This window comes from Arvicanthis niloticus, chromosome 3 (genome assembly GCF_011762505.2).
Source record: "Arvicanthis niloticus isolate mArvNil1 chromosome 3, mArvNil1.pat.X, whole genome shotgun sequence".
In the NCBI taxonomy this organism is placed as follows: Eukaryota; Metazoa; Chordata; class Mammalia; order Rodentia; family Muridae; genus Arvicanthis; species Arvicanthis niloticus.
Window position 1 is genome coordinate 137,552,295 of NC_047660.1, and position 25,641 is coordinate 137,577,935.

A 25,641-nucleotide genomic window follows, 5' to 3' on the forward strand; every position below is an offset into this window, starting at 1 on the left:
ACTGATGTCGGAGGCACAGAGCACCACTATGGGTAAGTGGTCCTAGGTGCTGTTAGAAAGCAGGCTGAGCAAACAATGGAGAGCAAGCCTATAAACTAATTTTCCATGGCCCCTGCTTCAGTCTTGCCTCCAGGTTCCTGCCCTGACTTCCCTTAGTGATGGAGGATGACCTGAGAGTAACAAGCTGAAATAAACCCTTTCCTATCCAAGCTGCTTTTGGTCATGTTTTTTTTTTTTTGTTTGGTTGGTGGGTTTTTGGGTTTTTTTGTTTTTGTTTTTGTTTTATGTTTTTTGTTTTTTTAATCACAGCAATACAAAACCCAAGACACACAAAGTTTTTAAAAGTTAAAAAACAAAACAAAAAAACTTTCTGGGCTCCAAACATTCCATCTGGAACATAGAAATCCCTGCTGTCCAGGACTACTCCTATAAAGCAAAGCCTGCCAGGGACAGGACCCACTCTACATCCTCCCACCAGAACAACAGTCGGGGACCATTCCCAAGTCCTTTATTGGGCCAGCAATGCTGGAAGCTGCCCTCAGAGTGAGGTCCCCACTGGGATGTCTGTGGCATTCTGGTCTTGACCCCCATAATGCTGGGGCAGGTAGCATCCATTACTTGGTGTATTCTTTGACGTACTCCCAGCCCTCCTTGGAGTATTCTCGGGCTTTGGAGGGGGCCACGGACAAGGCCGCCATGACTGAGATGATGCCTGCAGAGACAGTGCACAGGTGTCAGTGAGGGCCCCATCTTGTCAGAGCCACTCTCAGCCAACCTCTGGGGAGCAAAAGAGCAGTAACTGGAGCAGGAGAGGGTGGGACCAGCCTTTCCTCCAGTGTTTGTCTAAACTGCCACCCCTTCTCTATATCCTGTTTTAAAAGCAGGTTTCATCTCACTAATATAGTCTAAGGTTAGCCTCAAACTTTCAATCCTTCTGCCTCAGCTCTTCCCAGTGCTTAGATTATAGACATGTGCAACATCCAGCTTTTCTTTGGAGACAAGGTCTCATATATCCCATATGGCCCAGAATTCCCTATGTAGTCAAAGATGACCTTGAATTCCTTCATCCTCTCGCCTTCACCCTGAGTGCTGGGATGACAGACCTACAAACACCATGCCTGATTTATGGGGTGCTGGGGATGGGACCCAGAGCTTTATTCATGCTAGGAAAAAACTTTACCACTGATTTACAACCCCAACCCCTTCGGGGTTTTTTGTTGTTGTTGTTGTTGTTATTTTGTTGTTTTTCCTGTTTTTGAGAAAGTTTCTCTGTGTAGTTTTGGTTGTAGATCAAGATGCCCTTGAACCCACAATCTTCCTGTCTCAGCCTCCCAAATGCCAAAGTCACAGGCATGGGACACCACACCCAGTCCTTTCTTAGTTCCATAGGTGACATACGAGCACACAAACAGGCAAACACGGAGAAGTGGAAAGGAACAATGAGGTAAACAGGGCTGGGAGAGAGGCTGGATGGAGTGCATCCCCTAAGCAGGGGCATAAGGGCCTACCTGAGTTCCAGGAATCACGGAAGTTCGGAAAGTTAATCTTTGGAGGGGTTGGGAGCTGGGAAGAAAGGAACACAGAGGCTGGTACGTGGGGACAGGTCACAGCCTTGCCTCCCAAACCCAGAAACACAAAACTCCACCAAGCAGGGGTGGAGGGGGCCCCAAGGACACCCAGATGCAAGCTGCAGGCCACCCACTCCCAGCCAAGGTACCTGTGGCATCTCCAGACCCGTCTGCTGGCACACATATTGGCTGAACTGGTACATTGCTGGTGGCACAACCTCCTCGGCCTTCCGCAGGGCAGCCTCGCTCTTGTCACTAGGCCCCAGCAGCTCCTGGTCATAAACAAGGTAGACTGCTCCTCCAGCTACACTTCCCTTGATGAGGAACCTGAGGGAACACAGGAAGGGAGACGCTGTGGGGGCGGGGTCTCCAGGGATATGACAGTTTACCAGGAGACACGCTGGGAACCCAGGGGAAAGGATCGCTTCATTTGCCTTTGTGATACGACTTTTAGTAGTAAACAGAGTCTTAAAGGAAGACACGGCGGGTCATTCGAAACCCTGCAGAGCAAAGGATAGTGGACACTTATGATCCCTGTCGCAAATCCTTCCAGGGTGTCTGGAGGAGCTTCCCAGCAAGTTACTCAAGTAAGCTCCGGAGAGAGGCGAAGGGCAGGATTCCCTACGCATCTCAAGTGCACAGGAGAGGAAACTGCGGCAGTAGGTGATAAGGGCTGGCTGGGAGGGAGGCGACCCAGTCAGCTTCGCCGGTTTCCCTACATAGACCGTGAGAAATGTTCAGACACAACCGGAAGTCAGCAGTCGCAGGACACCAAGCCACGAGGCAGAGGTGCCGACAGCAGTGAACTTCCTCAGGGCCTCCACGATTCTCCACGCACCTCATTAGCGACCACACACGAGCCACCATGGTCGGTCTCTCGCTCCACTCGCCGCGCAAGGACAAGCAATTCGCCCGCCGCTTCCGGTTGGTGTCTCTGCTGAGACTCCTGGGAAATGTAGTGGTCGCTGTCAGCCGCAATGGACCCCGGGAGCGGCAATAGCGTTAGACTCTGTATATCGAGGCCCGTGGCTGCCGCAATTCTTTCTGGGAAATGTATTAGGTGGAAAAACCAAAGAAGGTCTAGGCCGCGAAGGCTCCTGGGAAATGTAGTCTGGAGGAACGACCGAAAAGAGCCCTCAGAAGAGACACTTGTAGGATTCCCCGCGCCCGCGCGGAGAATTGAGTGTTCCTGAGGCGAAGCAAGCCTAAGTGATGGTTACCACGGCAACTGCAGAGCTGGATTGTTCCAGAAAGGCGGGTCTTTCGTTCACGTGAGAGGTTAGGGGTGTGGCTTTAACCCAGGAGGCGTGGAGAGGCTGCAGATGGCCTGACCTGTCGGGTGGACGCTTGCTGAGGTTGTTGACTTGGCGAGGCCAGGGCTCCAGAGGGTCCCTGCCCCGCAGGATTTTTGGGGTCATGTGATGGCGGGTTGACCGTGGGTGGTCCGGAGTACAAGGAGCTACACTGCGGTGAGAGGTGAGGCAGGGAGGGTTAGAGGCCAACCATACAAAGTGGGCAATGAGGTGAGGATCCTGTAGATCTCGGTTCTGCCGCAAGGTGAGGCCCGAGCAGGTAAGTGCTCCATGGAGCCCTGTTGTCCGCACCATGGCCAAGGCAACTTAATAGAAGGAAAAGTTTACTGCGTATAGTTTCAGAGGTCCGTGACCATTATAACACGGAGCATGTCAGCAGGCAAACAGGGATGGCACTGGGGCAGCAGCTGAGAGCTTACATCCTGGTCCATAAAGATGAGGCAGAAAGGGACTACAGGGTATTGTGTGGGCTTTTGAAACCTTAAGGTCCATACCAGTGTCACCTTCTGCCCCAGTAAACCTGTTCTCCCAATCCTTCCCAGACAGTTCTACCAACTGGAAACCAAGCGTTCAAATAGATGAGACTGTAGGGACCCACAATTCAACCTAATTCAACCCCCACAACTTTATTTATTATTTATTTTCGTGTTGGGTTTGGTTTGGCTTTGGTTGATTGTTGTTTGCTTATTTGTTTTCAGGCAAGGTTTCACTGTTTAACAGTCCTGGCTGTCCTGGAACTCACTCTGTGGACCAGGCTGGCCTCAAATTCACAGTTCTGCCTGCATCTGCCTCTCAAGTGTTGGTATTAAAGTACGTGCCACCACCACCACCCAGCTTTGTGGTTTTTTTAGACAAAGGTCTTATTCTGTGTATGAGATTGGTGTGGAACTCATATGGACCAAGGTGATCTCACCTGCCGGGGCCTCTTCAGTCCTGCTTTTACAGATGTGTCCAGTGTTCCTTCATGACTTAAAACTCTATAGTGACACTTTCTCTTTTTTCACTCAGAACCAAAAAAAAGAAACAACCCTCATGACTAAGAAAAAATGGGTCGGAGGAGTCTAGAACATGTCAGGGTAGCAAGTGGGTTGACAGTAGCACTTAGAAAGTATGTCTGTGGACCTAAGGTTTAAAGGAATTAAATCTTAGGGAAGAGCAGAGCAGAGCACACAGCCAGTGCACGACTCTGAAACAGAGCAGAGCACACAGCCAGTGCACGACCCTGGGACAGAGCAGAGCACACAGCCAATGCACGACCCTGGGACAGAGAGCACACAGCCAGTGCACAGACCTGGGACAGAGCAGAGCACACTGAGCAGTTGGGACTGGTCGGGGAGGGCCTTCAACAGCCCAGGGTGTTGTTCCTTCCCCACTACCAGCATGACCAGAGTGAGTGGTCTGAGGAGGAAGGTAGGAATGCTGGCAGCAGGACATCCTCCTTATGTCCCACTGGACCACCACCTAGTGTTCCTGTCTCCACCAAGGTCCTCAAGCTGAAGGCAAGCTTCTCTGTGTGCTGTTTAAGGAACGCAGGGTTGGGATGGGGGTAGAAGACTGAGTGTTAGTGGGGGGAGTGGGGCGAGCAGGAGAGCACTTCCAGTGACTGTTCAAGACCTTCCTGAGCTGGTTTCTTCCCTGGCTATATGTCAGCAGGAGTATGTATACCTTGCAGTTTGTGTTTGCTAACAGAAACCCACAGACGAACAGTCAGAAACAGCCAAGTAACTCTGTACCTGCAAATGGAGGGGTGTAGCCGCCGACCTGGGTTCACCTGAAAGCGGGGCTGGGAATGAAAGGGGACGGAGGGCGAGAAGAGATGAAACCAAGACAAAGTTCTCTCAAGACTCAAAGCTTTAATGTTCAGCTCTCATTTTAAAGGGGAAGACCCAACCCACAACCCCTCCTGGTTTCAGCCGGGAGATGGGTGGGATAATCCATAATCTAATAATTTGGGATAATCCAAATTCTAGGTCACGGCCGGAATTGTCTCAAGGCAAGCCCAGGGGCAGTTCTGCTTCTGTGTTCTGTGCAGCCGAGGTGGGTAACTCCACCTAGATCCTATCACTTGGTCTGTTGTGGTAAGCAGGGTCTCTCAGGCCTGCTCAAAGCTGGGGGAAGGGCACAGAGGGGGATATTGGATGATGGCGTCCTGGGCATCCAGCAGGACCTGTTCTCCATGGGCAAGAGCCCCTGCCTAACTTAGTCTCTGCCCTCAGCGCCTGCTCAAGCTTAGCCTACCTCGGGTGTTCAAGTACCACCCCTGCGGTGTTCTACCGGCCACCCCCACACACACAACCTTGGTCTGGACCTCAGGTCCTGCTCAAGTTTCCCATCCCTCTTGTGTAAAAGGCACCGCCCTACCCAGGTGGGCACCGTCCCCATCCTCCTCAATTTTCTCCTCCCTCCTGTGTTCTAGGCCCCGCCCCTGCCCATCTTTGCCTCTACTCCTGTATTCTAGGCCCAATTCCTGCCCTCCTTGGACTCCTCTCAGGCCTGATCCTCAGCTCAGCCACCCTAGGGTACCAGGTTGGACCCTCTTGGCAAACAGGCTGAGGCTCCCCATGAGGACCTTGGCTTTCACCCCAGGGGGATGTTATTCACAGACCCCACCTATCTGTGTTGGCCCCTCCCACTCTGGTGTCAGTGCTTGCTCTCCTGACTAGTTTGGCCCTCTGCACACTCCAGAGTACTAACTGCGGCCTGGTACACTCATGCCCTGATTTGTAATGAGAGTTGGGTTCTAGAATGTACTGTTCAAATTCCTCAGACTGACAGAGCGTGGAGTGTGGGAAGCTGAGGCAAGACAGGAGGCTCTGCTGCTCAGACACTTCATCTGCATAAGATGGGTGTGGTACACACCTGTCTCTATCAAGAAGGTCAGATGTTTGAGACAACCTGGGCTTCACAAGACAGTAGCTCAAAGGAAAAAAGAGTGAGGGAGGAGAGGAGAGGAGGGGCACAGCCCTTGATTCTAGATAACTTGCACCCCTCTTTACCCCACTGTTACAAGCCAAGGACACCTGGGGCCCGAACTCCTTCAAGGAAAATGCAATCTTAGTTCCTGAGGATCATTCTGTTGATCCGGGTAGATCTGTAGTGACAGATCTATTGATCTGTTTGATCCAGAAGCCTCCATGACGAAGGTGAACTGAGGCCCGTAAACTGACCTCTGACCTCTGCAAGTTCTTGGTGGCTCATGCTTCTCCCAACCCCTAAATAAATGGTTTTTTTTGTTTTTTGTTTTTTGTTTTGTTCTTGTTTTTGTTTTGTTTTTTTTTGAGACAGGGTTTCTCTGTGTAGCCCTGGCTGTCCTGGAACTCACTCTGTAGACCAGGCTGGCCTCGAACTCAGAAATCCGCCTGCCTCTGCCTCCCAAGTGCTGGGATTAAAGGCGTGCGCCACCGCCGCCCGGGGTATTTTTTTTTTTTTAATGACAGCAATTTTGGGGTCTGGCTTAGCACTTGCTAATGTAACAAGAGACCAGGTTTGAGTCCCCGCATCCACGTGATGGACAGACACACATGCAGACAAAACACTTATACACTAAAATCATATTTTTTTTTAATTTTTAAAATTACATTTATTTGTTTGCTTTTTTGCCTGCATTTATGTCAGTACACTGCGTGCATGCATATTGTCCACGGAGGTCAAAAGAGGGTATGGGAAGGCCCAGGAAACTGGAGGCCATATGTTTTAGAACCACTGTTGTGAAGACTTAGATTTGAACCCAGGAAGTAAACCAAGTGCTCTTAAACCTCTGTGCCATCTCTCTAGCCCAAGAATAAAAAAAAAAAAAAAATGTTTTTGAGACCAGGTTTCTCTGAGTAGGTTTCCCTGACTGTCCTCTGTAGACTAGGCTGGCCTTGGAACTGCCTACCTCTACCTCTGTTTCCTGAGTTTAGGGATCAAAGGCATGCACCACCACCGCCAGGCTATAAAAAACAAAAATAAACAAAAACCAGTCACTTTTTAAAAAGTAATTTTTAAGCCGGGCAGTGGTGGCGCACGCCTTTAATCTCAGCACTTAGGAAGCAGAGGCAGGCGGATTTCTGAGTTCGAGGCCAGCCTGGTCTACAGAGTGAGTTCCAGGACAGCCAGGGCAACACAGAGAAACCCTGTCTCGAAAAAACAAGTAATTTTTAAAAAGATTTGTTTATTTATTTATTTAGTACGTATAAAGCGGTCTGCCTGCATGTATGCCGGCAGGCAAGAAGAGGGCACCGGATTTCATGATAGATGGTTATAAGCCACTATGTGGTTGCTGGGAATTGAACTCAGGAGCTCTGGAAGAGCAGACAGCGAATGTTCTTAACCTCTGAGCCATCTCTACAACGCCTCCTCTCCTCAGAAGCACTTTTATTGTCAGAGATTCAGTTACTTCAACAGCCAACAATAGCGAAGGGCTGGATTTGAATTCCTAACCTGAGGGAAGCCTCCCAAGCCAGGCTCACGGGTGCACAGGCTCTCGGGTGCCGCAGAACCTCCGGCCACCAGAGGGCGCCCGTAGTGCGCCTGTCTCTCTGGCCCGAAAGGCCAACGAGCGGCATATATCCCAGGATCCTGCGCGGCGCCGTTCTTCCTGTTCAGGCCGCCATCGGAGAGCAGCAGGTAAGTGGCTCTCGTCGGGGCTCATCTGCCGCCATCGGGCGTCCCGGCGTGCGTGCGTGCGGGCGTGCGGGCGGGCGCGGGCCGGGGTGCCGTGTTTCAGCCGCTGCCTTGTCCCCACCGCCCGCAGCTATGGCCCTGCGTTACCCTATGGCCGTGGGCCTCAACAAGGGCCACAAAGTGACGAAGAACGTCGGCAAGCCGAGGCACAGCCGGCGCCGCGGGGTGAGTGCGGGCGCGGCCGCCCGGGCGGGGACGGCGAGCGGAGGCTGGGGCGGGAGTCGGGGTGCGGGCTCCTGCGGCCCGTGACCCCGCGGGGCTGTTCCCGCAGCGCCTCACCAAGCACACCAAGTTCGTGCGGGACATGATCCGGGAGGTGTGCGGCTTCGCGCCCTACGAGCGCCGCGCCATGGAGCTGCTCAAGGTGTCCAAGGACAAGCGCGCGCTCAAGTTCATCAAGAAGAGGGTAGGCCACGTGCGCGGGGGCGGGGGCGGGCGCGGGGTGACTGGTGGCGTGGCCACGGGGTGACGCTACGATTGCTCGCAGGTGGGCACGCACATCCGCGCCAAGAGAAAGCGAGAGGAGCTGAGCAACGTGCTGGCAGCCATGAGGAAGGCGGCGGCCAAGAAGGATTGATGACCCCCCCTCCCCCCAATAAAGGCTCGTGCCCGCAGTCTGTGCGCGCCCCTGTGTGTTGTGTGTGCTCGCGCCGCCTGCAGAGACGGAGGCTCGGGTTTGGAAAGGCTTTCTTTACTCATGATTCTACAGCTGTGCTCGTGGCTCCGCCACACCATGATTATTTAGTCTCAGGCACCGTGTCATCTCTCCACAGCCAGCGCCTCCCGGTGCTCGCGCGGGGGGAAGGCAATTCGGAAGATGTCACGGTAGTGTTCCACGAAGTGAACTTCCAGGCCCTCTGTGATGAAGGGGGCCAAGTCCGAGAAGTCCTTTCTGTTCTCAGCAGGAAGAATGATGCAGGTCACACCTGCGCGCTTCGCCTGTGGAGAGATGTGTCAGCTGGGCTCTCCCCGCCCTGAGGCGGCCAGGGGTATAGGCAACAGGCACTCACCGCAATGGTCTTCTCCTTGATGCCACCCACAGGCAACACTTTGCCAGTGAGGGAGACCTCTCCAGTCATGGCCAGGTTCTGCAACACTGGCTGCCCCAGAGCCAGGGACAGCAGTGCAGTGACAATGGTGCAACCTGCACTGGGGCCATCCTTGGGGGTAGCGCCCTGCAGGGAGAGGCAGTGGTGAGCTGCTGAGCTGGTGAGTGACATGGGGGTGACTGACAGGGGCCTACCTCAGGCACATGCAGGTGGATGTGGGACGTGACCAGGAAGTCATTTCCAGGGTCCTGCTCCATCAGGAAGGCACGAGCGAAGGTGTAGGCTATCCGGGCACTCTCTTTCATCACATCTCCCAGCTGACCTGTCACCTCTAGGCTGCCATCCTTGTCCTCGTTTCTGCCACTAGGCTGGGGCCGCCTTAAAGATGTCTCCACAAACAATGTGGAGCCTCCTGGAAGGTGAAGGCTGAATTTGTTCCCTCCCAATTCTGCACTCTGGGAGCCTGCAATTTTTGGGGGCAGGGGGCGTTCGAGACAGGGTTTCTCTGTGTAGCCCTGGCTGTCCTGGAACTCACTCTGTAGACCAGGCTGGCCTCGAACTCAGAAATCCGCCTGCCTCTGCCTCCCAAGTGCTGGGATTAAAGGTGTGGGCCACCACTGCCCAGTGAGCCAGGAGTCTTTACTGGTAGCCTGCAGTGTCAGTCTGGCCCCCATCTTTATTTACATTGGTAGCAGCCAGCTGGCCAGGCAGAAAGAATGCACACGGGGTGGGGTGCTGTGCTCACCCATGGCAGTCCAGGCCAAACCCATGACCACGCCAGGAGGTGTGATGTCGTACATGCGCTCCACCGTGAACACCGGCTTCCCTACAAAGTCTTGCAGGTTTTCAGGTGTCACCTGCACTGTCTGGGCCTCCCCACTTACAATCTTGTATGCAGCCTTGCGCAGCACCTGCAGGGGATGGATGTAGGTGGGGATGTGCTGGGCAGGGCGTGCCCTGTGTGGTGGGCATGCCTGCGGGCAGGCTCACCTTCTCCACCTGCTTCTGCAGGTTGCGCACGCCGCTCTCCCTGCAGTACTGTTTGATGAGCAGAGTGAGCACCGCTGCCGACAGCTGGGCCTTGCTCTCGTCTAGGCCACACAGGGTGCGGGCCTGTGGCACCAGGTACCGCTGTGGGGAGCAGTTGTCAGCAACGCCCCTTGCCCCCACCCACCACACTGTTACTGGTGCCCTGGGATCCCAATCTCCTCATCCCCTGCACCAGCTCAGCCCTCCCTCTCAGAAGCACAGAGGAGCAGGCTGACTCCCTTGCCACAGGCCCCAAGTGTCAACCCAGGCTGTGCTCACCTGAGACATCACCTGCAGGCACTCAGGACTATTGTGGGAGGCAAGCCTGATCTTGTACCCCTCCACCCCACAGGACCCCACACACCTCTGCGATGGCCAGCTTCTCCTGTGCTACATAGCCTGACACATTGATCATCTCCATGCGGTCCCTCAGCGGCTCTGGGATGGTGTCGGTGACATTGGCGGTGCAGATGAATAGCACCTGGGTGACAAGTGGGCACAGGATGCTGGAAGCTGGGGGTACTCTCCCATAGCACTAGCTCCTGGCCACATGAGTCAGCACTTACCTTGGACAGGTCCACTGGCACATCCAGGTAGTGGTCCAGAAAGTTGGCATTCTGCTCGGGGTCCAGCAACTCCAACAGTGCCGATGACGGGTCCCCTTGGTAGCCCCTGCCAATCTTGTCCACCTGAGTTGGGAAAGGCAGGCGCCATGGGACTATGCTTGGCTCCCACACTACAGGATAAGCAAGCTGTGCTCCTGTCCCTCCTGCCCCCAGAGCCTACCCCACCTCATCAATCAGCACTAGTGGGTTCTCTGTCTTGGTCTTCTTCAGACACTGGATGATCTTCCCAGGCATGGCCCCCACATAGGTACGCCTGTGGGAGGCAACACTCAGTGTAGGTCAGTGTGCTCAACAGAAGCCCACAGCACACCACACAGCCCATTTGGAAGCAGTTCTGGCCTCACACAGGTTACCCAATGCTCTCTTCCAGATAGCACTAAGAGGTGGGGGTTGGCCGGGCTGAATCTTCAGAGCCATGGACCCACACTCAGGCCCCAGCTCAGTAGGGCAGACAGCACAAGGAAGGAGCAAGGGATGAACAAGGACCTCACCTCAGCTGGGAGCAGGGGCGGCATGAAAGATGACAGGAGAGGTACAGAGAAAACAAGGCGGGGACAGGGTTTGAGGGGACTGAGTGGACAGAGAGCAGCTAGTTAGGGGAGCAGCAAGAAGGTCCATATTACTGGGCAGGGTTTTGTTTTGTTTTGTTTTTGTTTTTCAAGACAGGGTTTCTCTGTGTAGCCCTGGCTGTCCTGGAACTCACTCTGTAGACCTCGAACTCAGAAATCCGCCTGCCTCTGCCTCCCGAGTGCCGGGATTAAAGGCGTGCGCCACCACCGCCCGGCTACTGGGCAGGGTTTAGAGAAGGTGAGAGACATGGAGGGCCTTGTTCTGTTGATAAGATCCTTTTGTTTTCCAAGCAGGGTCTTGAGTAGTCCAGGCGGGCTTAGAGCTCTAGAGCACAGTACGTAGCCAAGGACGACTCCCGACTCCGGAGCCTCCTGCCCAGCCTGAGTGCTGGGTTAGTAAATGAGGCACTGTTGGCTACTTGCCACCGGCTCTGCCCAGGCCAGTCAGTTTGTGTAGTGTTAGGAGTGCAGGACGACCTTAGCCAGGCAGCCTCAGCACAGTGTGCCTGCCTCTGTCTGCAGAGCCTGATTCTCTCTGCTTCTCTTAACCACACTGGGACCTGGAACAGACACAGGCTGTCTGCGTGGTCTCTGCTCCACTCAAAGCCTGCCAGGCTCCCATGCCTCCACACTCTTGCAGCTGACTACCCCTCACATTCAGGACCCCACACTAGCTGTGTGGTTATGGAATGCACTTTAAAAAAAAAAAAAAAGTTCAGGTACATGTCTTTAATCCCACACTTAGGAGAAAGAGACAGGAGGATCTCTGAATTCAAGGCCAAACCCGCCTACTAGGGCATTCCATGATAGCACAGGTTACATAACAAGTCTTAAGAAGCAAAACAAAATCCAAGCTGACCAGCAACTAGTGTACCTCCTTGTGCCACCCTCCCACGTGAACACCCAGGCCCAGCATCCTCTTCTCTGCCTGTTCAAACCCCGATCTTCCTGAAGAGAGCAGGAGCAGGGTTGGAGACTGGGTCATACTATGTTTGCACAGTCAGGTGGCTTGCAGGGCCAGCCTACCTACCTGTGCCCCTTGATTTCTGCCACATCTGTCATGCCACCAACACTGAAACGGAAGTACTCGCGGCCGAGGGCACGGGCAATGGAACGTGCAATGCTGGTCTTGCCCACGCCTGGTGGGCCGTGGAAGCAGAGGATCTTGCCTTGTGTGGAGCCTCGGAGCTGGCTGACTGCAATGAACTCCTGTGGAAGCCGAGATGGCTCAGTACACAGAACGAACGCAAAGACCAAGGGGCTGCCATCCAGCAGCTTCAAGGGGTCACAAAGACTGGGCTGACTGGAGCTGCGGCTGTAGGGCCCTGGGCTGGAGTCGGGGTGTCCATCACATCAGGGGCCCTCTTCCACAGCCTGGCCCACAGCACACCTTGTCACAACAGCGCCCACCCAGTACACTAGGCTTCTGCCACTCATCCACCAGGGCCATTGTGAGCCCCAGTGGATAGCTGACTGGTTCTCCACCGGGAGGATTAAGGACAAAATGAGGCACCCTGCCCTAGGCAGTGTGGTCGCGCGCACGCAGTGGGCCTCACCAGGACTCGCTTCTTTACATCCTCCATGCCATAGTGATCCTCCTCCAGCACAGCCTGGGCCCGAGCCAAGTCCAAGTTCTCATCGCTCTGCCTGCCCCATGGGATGGAAGTCAGCCAGTCCAGGTAGTTGCGAGTGACACTACAAGGACAAGGGACTGTGACCAGATGCTGCTGCTGAGACTGAGTGCAGGGCTACACAGCCACCCTGGCAGGGGCCACATCAGTGAACCTGAGTATGATATCCCAGGGTAACTCAGTGACCTGCCCCCACCAAGAGGAGTTTGGGGTGGGTTAAGTATGGCTCAGGGAAGAAACCGGTCAGGCCTGCTGCCGTCTGAGGCTGCCCTGTCTAGTCACCAAGCCATGGACAGCAGCAGTGCCCTGGCAGGGACATTTGGGAAGTGGTGGCTGAGGGAGGCCATGTGCTATAGCAACACAGATGGAGGGCTAAATCCCAGGGTCACAGAGCATTATCAGGTCAGGATTTCAACTCAGTGGAGTTGTCTGAACAGACTGAACTAAGGATCCCGACACCAGTTAGCCTCAAGTATCTGGGCCAGAGTCACCACAGGGTCCCCGAGCAGGAGGCAAGCAATACCTAGGACGGAGGGAAAAGGAAGTGTAGTCTAGACATGGAGCCCAGGCTACATGGGGGTGCTAGGCTTGTGTGCTCACAGACTTCATGGACCCACCACATAGTTGCTTCCTGGGCTGCTGTAGGCAAAGCCTGAGGGCGGGACAGGGCAGCCGGCATGCCACAGGGACTTCCATCCCTGGCCTGGACCCAGAGGCCTTCCACATTCCCAGCAGCCTATATAGGAACGTGACCAAGCCGGGGACATGGGGGATAGCAAGCAGAGGTGATGTGAGCCATGGCCGTGGACTCACTTGAACTCGGAGGAGTGGTTGTCCAGCAGGGCCAGCTTGCTCAGCTCCTCATCCACCACGTCCATCACATGCTTGGGAACCACAAGCTCCCTGAGGCGTTCCCGGAACTTCTCCTCAATAGCATCTTTATCATCCTTCTCCAGCCCCAACTCCTTCTTGATGATCTTCAGCTGCTCCTGCAGCAGGTACTTCCTGTGCGTCTGCTTGATCTTTTCCTCTACCTGTGGCAGGTGGAGCTTGGGCAGGGTGGGGTGGGGAGGGCAGGACACAGCCCCTCCACAGAATCCCATGGCCCAGAACTACAGTGGTGCTAGGAAATGAAGGGCCTCACACATGCTACCTGAGCCCCAAGTCACTGACCCAGGCTTCTACCCTGCAGGCTCCCACAGGACACCCTGACACGGGGTTTGCAGTTTGTTTGGACTACTGTTGTAATGCCCAAACAAACACACCCAATACACATGAGAGCTAAACCTGTGTTCTGTTTGAGCCAAATCATGTAGCCCAGGCGGATAGCCCTGAACTCTTGGGCCTCCTGATCCATCCTGCCTAGCTTATGCTCTGTTCACTCAGCTGCAGCAGAGCCCTCAGTAAGAGAGGGTTTGCCATGGAAGATGCCTACTGTCCCACCACACTGGAGGCTGAGGCAGGAGGACGGCACAAGTACAAGGTGCCTGTTTCAAAGAGAGGATCCCGAAATGAAAGTGTTAGAGCCGGATGCATCCCCTTCACCTCCCCTTCCTGTCACCTCACGGCCCAGACGCTGCTGAAGCTTGCTCAACTCGAACTCCTTCTTCAAGAGAGACAGGGCCTTATAGAGCCGCTTAAGGATCTGCAAACAACAGAGGACAGCAGGGTATCTGTGAACAGAGTCCACCATAGCCAGAGTGGTGCTGGCACAGGAACAGGCACCCTACATAGAGCCCAGCCCCAAGGATGAGGCCACTGTTGTTAGCCTGATCACAACAGTGGATCACACACTCACGTTGGTCTCTTCCAGCACATCTTGCAGCTCATGGGACTCAGCCCCAGTGAGTGCGGCACCCATGTCGCTCAAGTAGATGGGGTTGTCCACCACACGCTGGCCTGCCTGCATCATCTGCAGCACGGACTCTCTGTAGGGGTGCAGTGCCAGTGCTTTAGTGTTGCCCTAGGGCCCTTACACATACTCTGGCTTCAGTGACACCTAGCTCTGGCCAGTGTGCAGTGTGGTGCACCGGGGTCAAGGAGCTGTCACAGAGTGGCAGTCCCTGTCCTACCCAGCCCTGCAGACACTGACCTGTACAGAGGGTTCAGGGCAATGATATCCCGAATGGTCTTCACAATCTCTGCAGTCAGGGCCTGGCAAGCAAGAACATGACAGTCACAAGATCGAAGGGGAGCCTCCCATCCCAGCCAACTACCATCCACCAGGACCACAGAGCAGAACCTAAGGTCAGCAGCAGGGAAGACCCAGGGCAAGGGGTATAAAAACTAAAGCTAGGGCCAGTGAAATGGCTCGGAGGATAAAGACACTTGCTGCCAAGCCTGATGACCTGAGTTCAATTGGTGGGCTCCACATGGTGGAATCCCGCTGACATCCATATGCACACTGTGACACTCCCACTTCACGCCCATGAGTTAATATGAAAACAAAATAAAATGGGGACCCAAGCAAGCACTCCAAGCAAGCATGGAGTGACAGCCCCACTCTCCACACTTTCCTTAGCTTTTGCTTTTTGTTGTTGAAGCAGGGTCTTACACTAACACCAGCAATCCCCCTGCCTCAGTTTTAGGGTCCTGGGACTATAGGCACACACCATCGTAGCCAGATAGGACAACACCCTGCCTGGTGTCTAGTTCCCAACCTTTGTAGAAGAGACCAGAGGTAGTGGTGGCACAAGCCTTTAATGGCAGCACTCAGGAGGTAGAGGTAGGCAGATCTCTGTGAGTTCAAGGCCAGCCTGGTCCATAGAGCAAGTTCCAGGATAGCCAGGGCTTCATAGAGAAACCCCCTCCACTCCCCCCCAAAGAAAGAAACCGAAGCAAGAGGGCAAGGCTCTGGGCTCTGGAGCCTGTCTCAGAGTTGCTGAGTTCAGCATAGAGTCCGACGGTAAGCTGGCACAGAGCCACCAGCATGGGATATTACTCTAACTTGAAACCTGTTTTATTAAACAGAACAACCTCCTCCCACTTAAAAAATGATCAGTTCCCAGGCTGCCTGCAGTCCCATGAAGTTCACAACATCAGCCCAGAGGCCTCCTCTCTCCACACAGCACCAGCTCACAACAGACATCACCAAGGGTTCCAGCATTCCTTCCACACAGCTCAGCATCAGTCCAGAAGCATGTTTCTCATAGCTCCAATCAACCCAGCAGGGATGAGCTCTAGAAGAGGCCTTTGCCCCCTTCCTGACCCAGCCAACAGCACTGGGCACACTTCAGGCTCCAGCTCAGCTTGGCTAATTGTCCTACCCATAGAGACCTTGAGGAAGGCAGGATAGCTTCGTCTGGGTTAGGAGTGGCCATAGCCTCCTTCCCTGCTTCATGCCTCTGCCTCCTGAGCTGTGGAGGAGGCAAGGGGTGGGCACTCTACAGAATGCTAGAAGCCTGTGCATGGTGGCTATGAACCAGGGTGGGATGGGTTTGAATCCTGCCTTTTCTGTGAACAGCCAAGGGTGCCCACCTGTCCTGCCATCTGTGCAGATCAGTCCAGGTGACTGCTGCTTACCTTCACTTCCTCTGTGACCTGGAAGTCTTCGTGGGCTACGTTTTCAACCTCCACCATGAGCACCTCTTTGGATGTGTCAGTGGCAGCTTCAGCCACCATCTCCAGCTGGGGCTTGGCACCCAGCTCATCCTCCACCTCTTTCTTGCCTCGCTTCAGCTTCCTCCTGGACTTTTGTTTGTTCTCTGCCTCTGGCTCCAGGCCCTCCTGTTCCACCTCCAGCTGCCGGCTGATGTGAATCCTGAAGGTAGACAGATGGGCACAGGTTAAACCCGGGCTACAGAGTCGTGTGTTCAAAGGCCCTGTCGCTCCAGGGCCTTCCAAAAAATGGAGGAAAAAAATGCAAGAGAGCAAAGAACACTGGCAAGTGTCACCAACAGAGAGGCTCAGTGACAAGACACTGTACCCCATTGTATCCCAAGACCTAAGGGTGGAGGTCTTGCCCACAATTCATAAAAGCCACAATCTCTTGTGTGCATGCTGACAGGCACATCTCATCTCACCCTGGCCTCTGTACCTTCTGTGGCCTGTGACAATCATGCGTAACTTGTCTCCGAGGTCCTGCATCTCATGAATCTGCGCAAATGTCCCCGTATGGTAGATTTCATCCAGACTCTCCACCACGTCCGACTCATTGCTGAGGGAGATGGGACACAAAGGCACATTGGCCAGGCCGTAGAGCAGTATGTGGCCGGAGGGAGACAGAAGCGCCTCTGCAGGTGGCCACTAGAGACCCAAAGCCGCTGCCTGGCTTCTTCAAGGGCAATGGGACAGCTACCGGCTCAGCAGTACAGTCCTGGGTGGCAGCACATCACTAACACAGCCTCCAACCACACCATCCATATAGGCTTCTCGTTTGCTGTTATGGCACCCACTCTGAAGTTGAAAATCTCATGTGATGTAGAACCACATCTGTGAGTGGATGTACCAGAGGCCCCAACATTCATGGGGAGCTACCAGTTCACTTCCCCATGTGGACAGCACAGAAGTCTCTCTTTCACAGCATTGGGTCTCCTGCCTGCTGTGGAAGTGTTCCCTACCAAACCACGCCCCGGCTCCTCACTGAGAGATTTCACAGCCAAGTCCCTGTCCTAGAGTAAAATGGCAGTATGTTGGACATTCGGCTTTGCCCTTGGGTCCTTTTAGCTCAACGTGTGAAGTTCAGACTACGGCCGAGTAGAGAAAAGGAGGAAGACTTACTTGTCATCTCTCTTTAGGAAGACACCAACATAGGGCTGTGCCAGGCGGACTTTCCTTCTCAGGAGGTCAACCAACTTCTTATTTTTAACCTGCAGGAGACCATAAGTGAGGACCCAGGACACTACACATCTAACCCCGGAAACAGACGGTCTAGCCGCACAATCAATGCTGCCGGCATCGCCACAGCTTCATCAGTGCCACAGACATGGAGCACCAGGGAGACTGAGCAGGAGGCTCAGGACTGTAAACACGGGCTACCCAAGGAAACTCAGGCTACAACAGAGCCACGCCAGGAGCCTCCCGTGTCCTGAAGGCTGACTGGCAGCTTCCCCCAGCTTCACGAGCTCCGTTTCCTAGTCATCCTGCTCCGATACTAGGTAATAACTCTTCTCACCACCTGTGGCAGATGGGAATTACAACCGAGGATGGGTTGGGCATCATGGCACACCTCTCACCCCTGCACTGGGGACACAAGGCAGATGGAGCTTTGTGAGTTCTAGGCCAGCCTGATCCAAACAGAAAAACTTTTAAAACAAACAAATAACAACAAAAACCAATGGGGCTGGAGAGGTAGCTCAGCAGATGTTTACTTAGAGGCCTGGGTTCAATTTCCAGAACACACATAGTGTCTCACAATCAACCCTAACTCAAGTTGCAAAGGATCCAACAATTTTGAACTACACGGGCACCAAGCATACATGTGGCATACATACACGCAGGAAAATATTCATTCACATGTATGTAAGCACAAGCACACACACATACACTTGAGGACAGGTGTCACCTGTGGAGTCTCTCCCCAGTCACCTTGTAGTTTAGGCTTCTCTGGGACACACTATATAATTGACTCTGGGAACCCAGGGTGATCCTCCTGCCTCACTGCCCCAAGTGCAGGATGTACAAGGATAAGTCACCACACTTAGTTTACCTGTGTAATTCTGATATAGCAAGGCTTGGAAGGGGGCCCCCAACACCCTTCATCTCAGTGTGTGGGGTTCTCTTCTGTTGGTCTGAGACAGGGATCGCACTGTAGTCCAAGCTGGCTTGAGCTTATGACAAGCCTTCTAATCCATCCTCCCATGTGTTGGAATTACAGACAGTACCACTCCGAGTTAAGGTGGTTTTTATTTTTTATTTTTGCTGTTATTTTTGTTGTTGTTGTTTTGAGATAGGGTCTATGGTATTAAATGAGAATGGCTCCCACAGGTTCATATATTTAAACAATTGGTCCCCGGTCATAGGAACTGTTTAGGAAGGACTGGCAGGTGTCACCTAGTTGGAGGTATACCACTGGGAATGGCATGTGAGGTTTCTCTCTGCCCTCAAGCTCTCAGCAACTACTCCAATGCCGTATCTGCCACTACACCCCTCACCTTCATGTTCTTAAACTATAAGCAAGCCCCAAGTAAAAACTCTGATTGTAAAAGTTGCCTTGCTCACAGTGTCTCCACAAGGCAACAGTGCTGGCCTTGGATAACCTTGAATTCCTCATCTCCCTCCTTCCACCCTGAGCATTAGGGTGACAGGTGTTAGACTCTACACTCAGAGGCAAAAGACAGCAGTGAGTCTGACGGCTGGAGACTACCTAGAAGCTGAGGTTTGCTAAGAATACACATATATTCTTTTTTCACTTGCTCTCAGGATTCAGCTGTAGTTCTGTGATGGGTCTCAGCATCTTCATCTCCCTGACTTTTGTCATTTTATGAGATGATACCAACAGGAAACCATACACCACTGTCTCATCACCACACTCTTGATAGCTAGCTCCCAATGGCACACAGGATTCACTTGGAAGAATCATCTCTTTGTTCTTGCCCCAGCACACATTTGTCTCCTCTGTAGGGTTAAGGACTCAGGTGTGGGCAGCCCTGGCACCAGAAGCCTAGAGACTAAAGAGGAATCCAGAATGGGCCTCCAGGGCAGTTCTACACTATTAGAACCTGCCAGGCATAACAAGTCCTACGAGCATTGTGGGTATGAGAAACTCCCTCCAAGCAGCAAGCAGCAGAGACTTGTAACTCAGTCACTCAGGACCAGATGGGGCACTTGTCACCTGAAAGCTAAGGAGGTAGCGGAGAGGCTGGAGATCTAAAGGCCAACTTCAACTAACAGCAAGAGGGAGGCAGCCTGAGCTACACGAGAGCCTTGCCTCAACCAAACCCAAAAAAGCCTTTATACACATTCCTTTGTGTGGGTTCCACAAGAGCTCTCTGATTCCAAGACAGGAACTGCTATTACGTCCATTTCCCAGATGAGGAAAACCAAGGCCGGGAGAGCAACTTGCAGATAGATGATAGTGCCATGCAACCCTACAGAAGTTATCTGTCAGATGTGTGTATCCTTCTACCAGACAGACAACATGAGATGGGCCTTGGAAGCTGGGAAAGAAGGTACATGGAGGAGCTCACTCTAACCATCCCCACAACTGTGCTGATACACCTCCCTTCAAGAGTTGGCAGAGCAAGGAGAATGGAGGGAAGACTGTGGGATGGATGTGGCAGTGACTCACTTTATGACCTTGCTAGTAGGTTAACTGATATCCACTGGTCTCCGTGGACTCTATAACGATGGGGGGTGGATGGCAGATTGGAAAATTCCCCTTTAAAAGTCTCTGCTTTCTGCTGATTTCATCATCCTGTTCTCTCTCCCTCCCTCCTCATGGCTCGCTAATTTCAAAGGATCAGATGGGATCAGCTCCCTGCACTGGAATTTTCCTCCCTTAGTTAAAAGGCTGTTTGAACTAACTTACTTTCTTTCTCTCTCTATCTTTTTTTTTTTTTTTTTTTTTTGTAGATGTCAGGGAGTGTTGGGGGGGGGGGGGAATCCTGTCCTCTTCTTTTTCTTTTGGTAAACCACTCAGACTTCCGTCATTCCGATTCCGGCCTTTCTCCTACTCCCAAAGCCTGTAACTTTGTATCCCCACAACTATGCCCGATACATTAAGCAGGTAACTAAGGGTGTGAAAAGTTTGGCTACATGAGAAAACCTCTCAAGAGAAAAGATACATAAGACTGTCTCAATAAGTAAGCTCACCACCACTGAACAGGAAGGCGTTACAAAGCTTTGACCAGGATGGAAGGGAAATAACTGCATTCTGTTGCTAGTCGGCCTGGGATTTCTACCATCCGGGCTCATGGACTTTACACCCACTATCACGGTCCTAAAGGACCCACAAAAAGGGAAGAGTCTGTGTCCAAATGAGCCACCGAGGACTCTGGCATCCTCCTGCCTCAGACTCCAGAGTGGTGAGATGACAAGCAGGAGCGCAGTTCCAAGGGGTGAGGTCCCGCCAGCAGAGCAGGGATAGTATAGCATGGCCAGGCGGGGGGCTCTGGTTACCTCCACGATCTTGATAAAGCGCGGGAACACTGGGTTGCGGGTGATGGCGATGAGCGGCAGGTGGGGAAACACATCCGGGACGGTCATGGGCGCGAGTGCCGTGACGACCGGGCCTTCCCCGCTGCTCGCCGTGGGCCCGTCCTCCGCACCACCCTCGGAGGTCTCGTCGCTGCCACCGCGGCTGCCCGCGTCCCACAGCCCCCGCCACTGGCCCCCACCCGCAAGAACGCGGCCGCCCCAGGGAGCAGACGTGTCGCACGCCCGACATCCTCGGCGCAGCCACGACCCGGACGCGCTCGGGACCCGGCCTCCGGTGACAGCCAGCAGCGGCCGCCGAAGAACCCAGCACCGCGCAGCGGCCCACAGCCGCACGTATCCTGTGCTCGCCGCCATGGAACGGCCATACTGACGACGCACGGCGCTTACGTCATCTCTGCTCGCCCTACAGCTGCACACGTGACGACGCTCGCGTGCTTCGCGCTGGAGAGGCGGAGCTTGAATAAGGTGAGTGGGCGTGGCCAGAGGGGACCCTACGCCTGGGGGTGGGAGGAGTAGAAGTAGAGGCGTGGTTCAAGGCTCCGGGCGGGGCTTGGAGTTGGCCGAGATGGGGGCGTGGCTCGTGGAAGGATGGTCCGGAGAAGACTGGAGGAACTGGATGACAAAGCGAGAGGTGGGCTGATGAGGTGGTTCAGCGGTTCAGCGCACTGACTGCTCTCCCAGAGGTCCTGAGATGGCGGCTCACAACCATCTGTAATGAGATCTAATGCCCTCTATGGGTGTCTGCAGACAGCTACTGTCTACTTGCATATAATAAATAAACCTGCCGGAGCGAGAGGGAGAAGGGTGGCGGGGAGGGGAAGCGAGAGGTGTTGTAGTTAGCGCGAGGAAGCATGAAGCACGACGGAGGAGGCACAACTGGAATGTGTTCTAGATGAGGAGCGCTCCACCCCGCAGGGCTTGGAAGAACTGGAAGCCGGGATTTGACCGAAGGCTGCAGTCAGGGCTCGACTTAGGGGCGTGGCCAGAGCGGTGACTCGAGAGGCGGCGCGAGGCCAGGTGCTGTTAGAATGGGAGTGGGGCTTGTTGGAGGGGTGGTTGGGGGGGGTATGGGAGGGTGTTGGAGGGCACCGCCCTAGGAAGGGGGCCTGGAGAAAGCATGGTCCCTCCGGGTTCCTACGACTACTGGTCTATCCTGCCCAAGCTGTACCTTAGAACTGCGTTGTTTTCAAACTTGCGTCAAAAAGTTTTTACAGGGTCTGAATAGGAAGAAAAGTACAGCGCCTCAGAGTCTTTTGCTGATACACGACAACAGGCTTTACTACATCTCCCTACACATCTTCCCTACTACATCTCCCACCGTCTTTGCTCCACACTGGAAGAGACCTGCTTGGAGGACCTCCCCTATAGTCTGCTTGTTACAGGCCGTGCGCATTCGCGCATGCTCAGCGTTGCCTTTGTTGACCATCATCCGTGAGGCACTTACCAAAACACTGAAGCGTCCAAGACATGTCCCAAGAGACCCGTGTGCATGCTTCGGCTCCACAAAGCAAGGGGTGGATTTTATGCATGCCCAAAGCACACCCACATGTGCTCATGCAGGTTCTGTGGAGACTTCTTTGAGGTTTGGGCATGCTCTGGATTTTGACTTATGGAGCTGGGAACCTGGATGTAACTTTCAGGTTTGAGGTGTGCATGCTCTGCTTTCATATTGCGCATGCTCAGTCCTTCCACTTGCCTCTGGGAAGACCTACTGAGGCTTTTGTCGCACGTGTCCGAAAGGTCCTGCTAGTGACCTTCTTACCTGGTGCGCGTGCCCAGACTAGAGGCGGGTAGTAGAGAAACGGCCTAACCTCACACACGCTCAGACATTTCCTCAAGTTTGGCAGTTGAAGAGCGGTGTTAGCTGTGGAGAGCCACGCCAAGAAAAAAAAAAAAAAAAAATGCTGATGTTGATGGTAGTAGCAGCAGTGGCCACCATGGTCAGGGCTGAACTGTGCCGGTGCGACTGCCTAACTGGGATGGGATGCTGCTGGGAGGTTTGTGGGGGGGAGGAATGGGGCTGGTTCTTGTTGGAGCCCAGGCATGCCCTCCAACCAATTGTAGGAATCAAGCTTGACATATCTCTTCCAAGCACATCACTAAAATCTGTTTCTGGGTGTGGAACCAGGGCCTTAGACATGTGTCAAACCCAAGTTCCTTGTGCAGTCTACAACCTGTCCCACCATCCATCCCTACCTGGCCCAGTAACAGTGCCATGGGCTGTTGAGGCTAGCTGAGTGCATGCTGGGAAGTGTGCTGTGCATGGTGTCATGGTTAACAGTATCTATGATCGCTAACATGCAAGTATGTCTCTATGTATGTACTCCCCCTTCCCACTTTTCTTCCCAGAGGCTGTTGGTCACCAGCCTGAGGGGCCAAAAAGAGCAGAGGTGGAGAGCAGGGTTCAAACAGCCTTGAGAATATGGACAAAGACCACTGCAGCGGGATGACTGCTGTGTTCTTTCAGGGATGGGAGAGGATTTAAGGGCTTTTTGAGGGGTACGAGTGGAAAGGACTAATGGGTTATGAGGGTGGGAAGCCAGAATAAGACGTGTGTGCTGTGCTATGCAGCTGGTCACTTTTCAGAGGCCAGCCACCTGTGTTTAGGGTCACTCTCCAAACAAAGATAGGAAGAGGCAGGGAAGCCCTGCTGAGAAGTCTCCCATTTTTGGTGCCCAGCTCAGAAAGCCATCCTGTTATGGAGACTGCTACCTTAATAGCAAGGTTCCCCACCATATGTGTTGCTAACTGTCTCCTGGGGACCTCAGTTCTTAAGCCCTGAATTCTGGAATATCATTACTAGAGTTTGGCAAGACAGTTCCTGGTTGTAAGTTTTGCAGCCAGCCTGTGTAACATAGCTGGATCCATGTCTGAATACAATACCTTAGCCTCCCAAGTACTATGATGACAGGTGACATGCCACTATCTGTGTGTTCCAGGCCATCTGCAGATTTCAGTAAATGTTACATGCAAAGATACCTTGTACAAAGAGCCATAGGACCAAGAAAGTATAGGTGCCCTAGACAGATGACTCGCCCCACCTAAAAGGAGGTTGTTTGCTGAAAAAAAAAAAAAAAAACAAACCCAACAACAACAAAGAGGGAAACTTGAATACTTGCCAAGTACTGGAGAGATGGCTCAGTGGTTAAGAACACTGACTGCTCTTCCAGAGGTTCTGAGTTCAATTCATGTGAGCAACCACATGGTGGCTCACAACCATCTGTAATGGGATCTGATGCTCTCTTCTAGTGTATCTGAAGACAGCGACAATGTACTCGTATAAATAATAATGAATAATATTTTTTTTAAAAAAGAAACACTTGCCAAAAGTAACTCCTGGTGTTGGCTTGAGCTGGAGCTTGCTGGGCTGAGGGCTGCCCCACCTGGTGAAGCCAGGGCCAACTCCAGCACCACAGAAACCTGACAGGTGCTCCATGCCTGCCTTCACAGCACTAAGGAAGTAGAGGCAGGAGGATTGGGGATTTCAGGCCAGCTTGTCTCTGAATAAACAATAAAAGGAGCCTGGGGAGACCCCTCAAAGAAGAAAACCCCCTTAACACCAAGGTTCCCCCCCCCCAGCACTGTGAGGTGGGAGGGTGTAAAAGGCAGAGACCCCAGAGCAGGAGACGTAAAGTCTCCTCCACCTGAGTTTCTGAGTGATCCCCAGGCAATACATGTGAAGCCTCCTTGCCTGAGTTTGTAATGAGCTTCTGGGAGTGTTAGGGCCCTTTGAAAGTGCATTTGAGTCCTTTTATCTCTTTATGAGAGCACCAATCTTTTTTTTTTTTTTTTTTTTTTTTGGTTTTTGAGACAGGGTTTCTTTGTGTAGACCAGAAATCCACCTGCCTCTGCCTCCTGAGTGCTGGGATTAAAGGCGTGCACCACCACCAATCTTTTATGTTTTGAAAACAAGATTTACTTTTATGTATGTGAGTGTTTATCTGCATGCATATGCATTGCACACAGAGACCAGAGGAGGGTGTCAGGTCCCATGGAACTGGAGTTAAAGTGTTTTAAGTTACCATGTGGATGCTGGGAATCAAACCCGGGTCCTCTAGAAGAGCAACAAGTGCCCTTAACCACAGATCCATCTCCAGCTCCTGAATTTTTGTTACTATTTTGAGACAGGGTCTTATAATGTACACCAGGCTGGCCTCAGACCCACAGAGATGCACCTGCATCTGGCTCACAAGTGCTGGGAGTAAAGGCATGCTACCACACCTGGCACACCTGGCTAGTATTTTATATTCTCTTTCTCTCTCTCTCTCTCTCTCTCTCTCTCTCTCTCTCTCCCTCTCTCCCTCTCTCCCCCTCTCCCCCTCTCCCCCCCCCCTCTCTCTCTCTCTCTCTCCCTCTCTCTCCCTCTCTCCCTCTCTCCCTCTGCATGTAAGAAGTCAGAAAACAACTTGCAGGAGTCATTTCTCTCCACCAGGGCCAAACTTAGGATGTCAGGCTTTTGTAGCAAAAGCCCCTTTATGTAGTGAGCCATCTCAATGGCCCAGAATTTTGTGTATGTTAGTGTGAGCCCACATGTCATATGTCTGTTGATATCAGAGGACAAACTCAGGCATTACACCTTTCCTATGACCTTGCTTAAATCAGAGTACTTTGTTCTGCTTGCTCCTAAATACCAGGCCAGTGCCATTAAGCCTCTGTGGATTCTCCTGTTTGTGCCTCCTGCCGTATGCAGAGCTGACAGACCCACAGCACCCTGCCTGTCTCTTACATATTCTGGGGACTGGGGCAGCAGCTATCTCCCATCACTATCCAATGCTGTTGGACTCCCAGACCCCTTAAAGTATCAAGACTACATTCTGTGCAGTATGTCTAAAGGGAGCATGGTAGGAGAGACCTTGATGAATATTGAATAATAGTTAAGGAGCTGAGAGATGGCTCAAAGGTTAGATCACTAGCTGCCCTTGCAGAGAACTGTGTTCAGTTCCCATCACCCACAGAAGGCTCAAAGGGGCCTGACGCCCTCTGCTGGTCACCTCGGGGTACAGCATGCATGTGGTGTGTAGCCAAAACACCCATACACATGAAATAAATAGGAAAATTCTTGAAAACAGAATAAATTAGAAGACAAAGCCTGAC

General features: G+C 53.0%; 4 protein-coding genes and 1 long non-coding RNA gene across 8 annotated transcripts in view; 3 read left to right on the forward strand and 2 right to left on the reverse strand.

The window, feature by feature from the left end:
• Positions 1-491: 491 nt before the first annotated feature.
• On the reverse strand, positions 492-2,759 carry Micos13 (mitochondrial contact site and cristae organizing system subunit 13). Its single transcript, XM_034497174.2, has 4 exons — positions 2,407-2,759; positions 1,718-1,895; positions 1,509-1,563; positions 492-712 (listed from the first exon to the last, which is right to left on the reverse strand). The coding sequence occupies exons 1-4, from the start codon at positions 2,433-2,435 to the stop codon at positions 615-617; spliced, it is 360 nt and encodes a 119-aa protein (XP_034353065.1). The 5' UTR covers positions 2,436-2,759; the 3' UTR covers positions 492-614.
• A 294-nt stretch (positions 2,760-3,053) lies between these two features.
• LOC143441845 (uncharacterized) lies at positions 3,054-3,710 on the forward strand. Its single transcript, XR_013109583.1, has 2 exons — positions 3,054-3,140; positions 3,580-3,710. It is a non-coding gene; the product is annotated as an uncharacterized LOC143441845 (long non-coding RNA).
• A 3,621-nt stretch (positions 3,711-7,331) lies between these two features.
• Rpl36 (ribosomal protein L36) lies at positions 7,332-8,160 on the forward strand. The gene is made up of 4 exons (XM_034497447.2): positions 7,332-7,489; positions 7,617-7,711; positions 7,818-7,952; positions 8,034-8,160. Exons 2-4 carry the CDS (start codon positions 7,619-7,621, stop codon positions 8,121-8,123), a joined length of 318 nt encoding a protein of 105 aa, XP_034353338.1. The 5' UTR covers positions 7,332-7,489; positions 7,617-7,618; the 3' UTR covers positions 8,124-8,160.
• A 61-nt stretch (positions 8,161-8,221) lies between these two features.
• Lonp1 (lon peptidase 1, mitochondrial) lies at positions 8,222-20,973 on the reverse strand. The gene is made up of 18 exons (XM_034497446.2): positions 20,509-20,973; positions 17,170-17,258; positions 16,487-16,606; positions 15,973-16,210; positions 14,543-14,604; positions 14,249-14,378; positions 14,012-14,095; positions 13,264-13,484; positions 12,376-12,514; positions 11,850-12,028; positions 10,416-10,503; positions 10,191-10,313; positions 9,989-10,105; positions 9,586-9,726; positions 9,341-9,506; positions 8,790-9,007; positions 8,557-8,721; positions 8,222-8,485 (listed from the first exon to the last, which is right to left on the reverse strand). The coding sequence occupies exons 1-18, from the start codon at positions 20,899-20,901 to the stop codon at positions 8,306-8,308; spliced, it is 2,853 nt and encodes a 950-aa protein (XP_034353337.1). The 5' UTR covers positions 20,902-20,973; the 3' UTR covers positions 8,222-8,305.
• A 143-nt stretch (positions 20,974-21,116) lies between these two features.
• Catsperd (catsper channel auxiliary subunit delta) overlaps positions 21,117-25,641 on the forward strand; it is a 35,865-nt gene continuing 31,340 nt past the window's right edge. For 2 of the 4 annotated variants that reach the window (XM_076932015.1, XM_034496989.2), the window contains exon 1: positions 22,321-22,507. In XM_076932015.1, coding sequence (XP_076788130.1) covers positions 22,449-22,507 — 59 coding nt within the window. In that variant the 5' untranslated portion in view covers positions 22,321-22,448. Of the gene's footprint in view, positions 21,179-21,418; positions 21,565-22,320; positions 22,508-25,641 lie in introns of those variants that run through there. The other 2 variants (XM_076932017.1, XM_076932016.1) reach the window with 2 other exon arrangements.

Coding starts and splice junctions, on each gene's coding strand:
- Rpl36 (XM_034497447.2), top strand. CDS start 7,619: ATGGCCCTGCGTTACCCTATGGCCGTGGGCCTCAACAAGGGCCACAAA. Junction 7,712..7,817: donor GGCACAGCCGGCGCCGCGGG/GTGAGTGCGGGC, acceptor CTGTTCCCGCAG/CGCCTCACCAAGCACACCAA. Junction 7,953..8,033: donor TCAAGTTCATCAAGAAGAGG/GTAGGCCACGTG, acceptor GATTGCTCGCAG/GTGGGCACGCACATCCGCGC.
- Micos13 (XM_034497174.2), bottom strand. CDS start 2,435: ATGGTGGCTCGTGTGTGGTCGCTAATGAG. Junction 1,896..2,406: donor CGTGTGTGGTCGCTAATGAG/GTGCGTGGAGAA, acceptor GTGTTCCCTCAG/GTTCCTCATCAAGGGAAGTG. Junction 1,564..1,717: donor CGGGTCTGGAGATGCCACAG/GTACCTTGGCTG, acceptor CTTTCTTCCCAG/CTCCCAACCCCTCCAAAGAT.
- Lonp1 (XM_034497446.2), bottom strand. CDS start 20,901: ATGGCGGCGAGCACAGGATACGTGCGGCTGTGGGCCGCTGCGCGGTGC. Junction 9,008..9,340: donor TTTGGCCTGGACTGCCATGG/GTGAGCACAGCA, acceptor TTCACCTTCCAG/GAGGCTCCACATTGTTTGTG. Junction 8,722..8,789: donor TCCACCTGCATGTGCCTGAG/GTAGGCCCCTGT, acceptor CTCTCCCTGCAG/GGCGCTACCCCCAAGGATGG.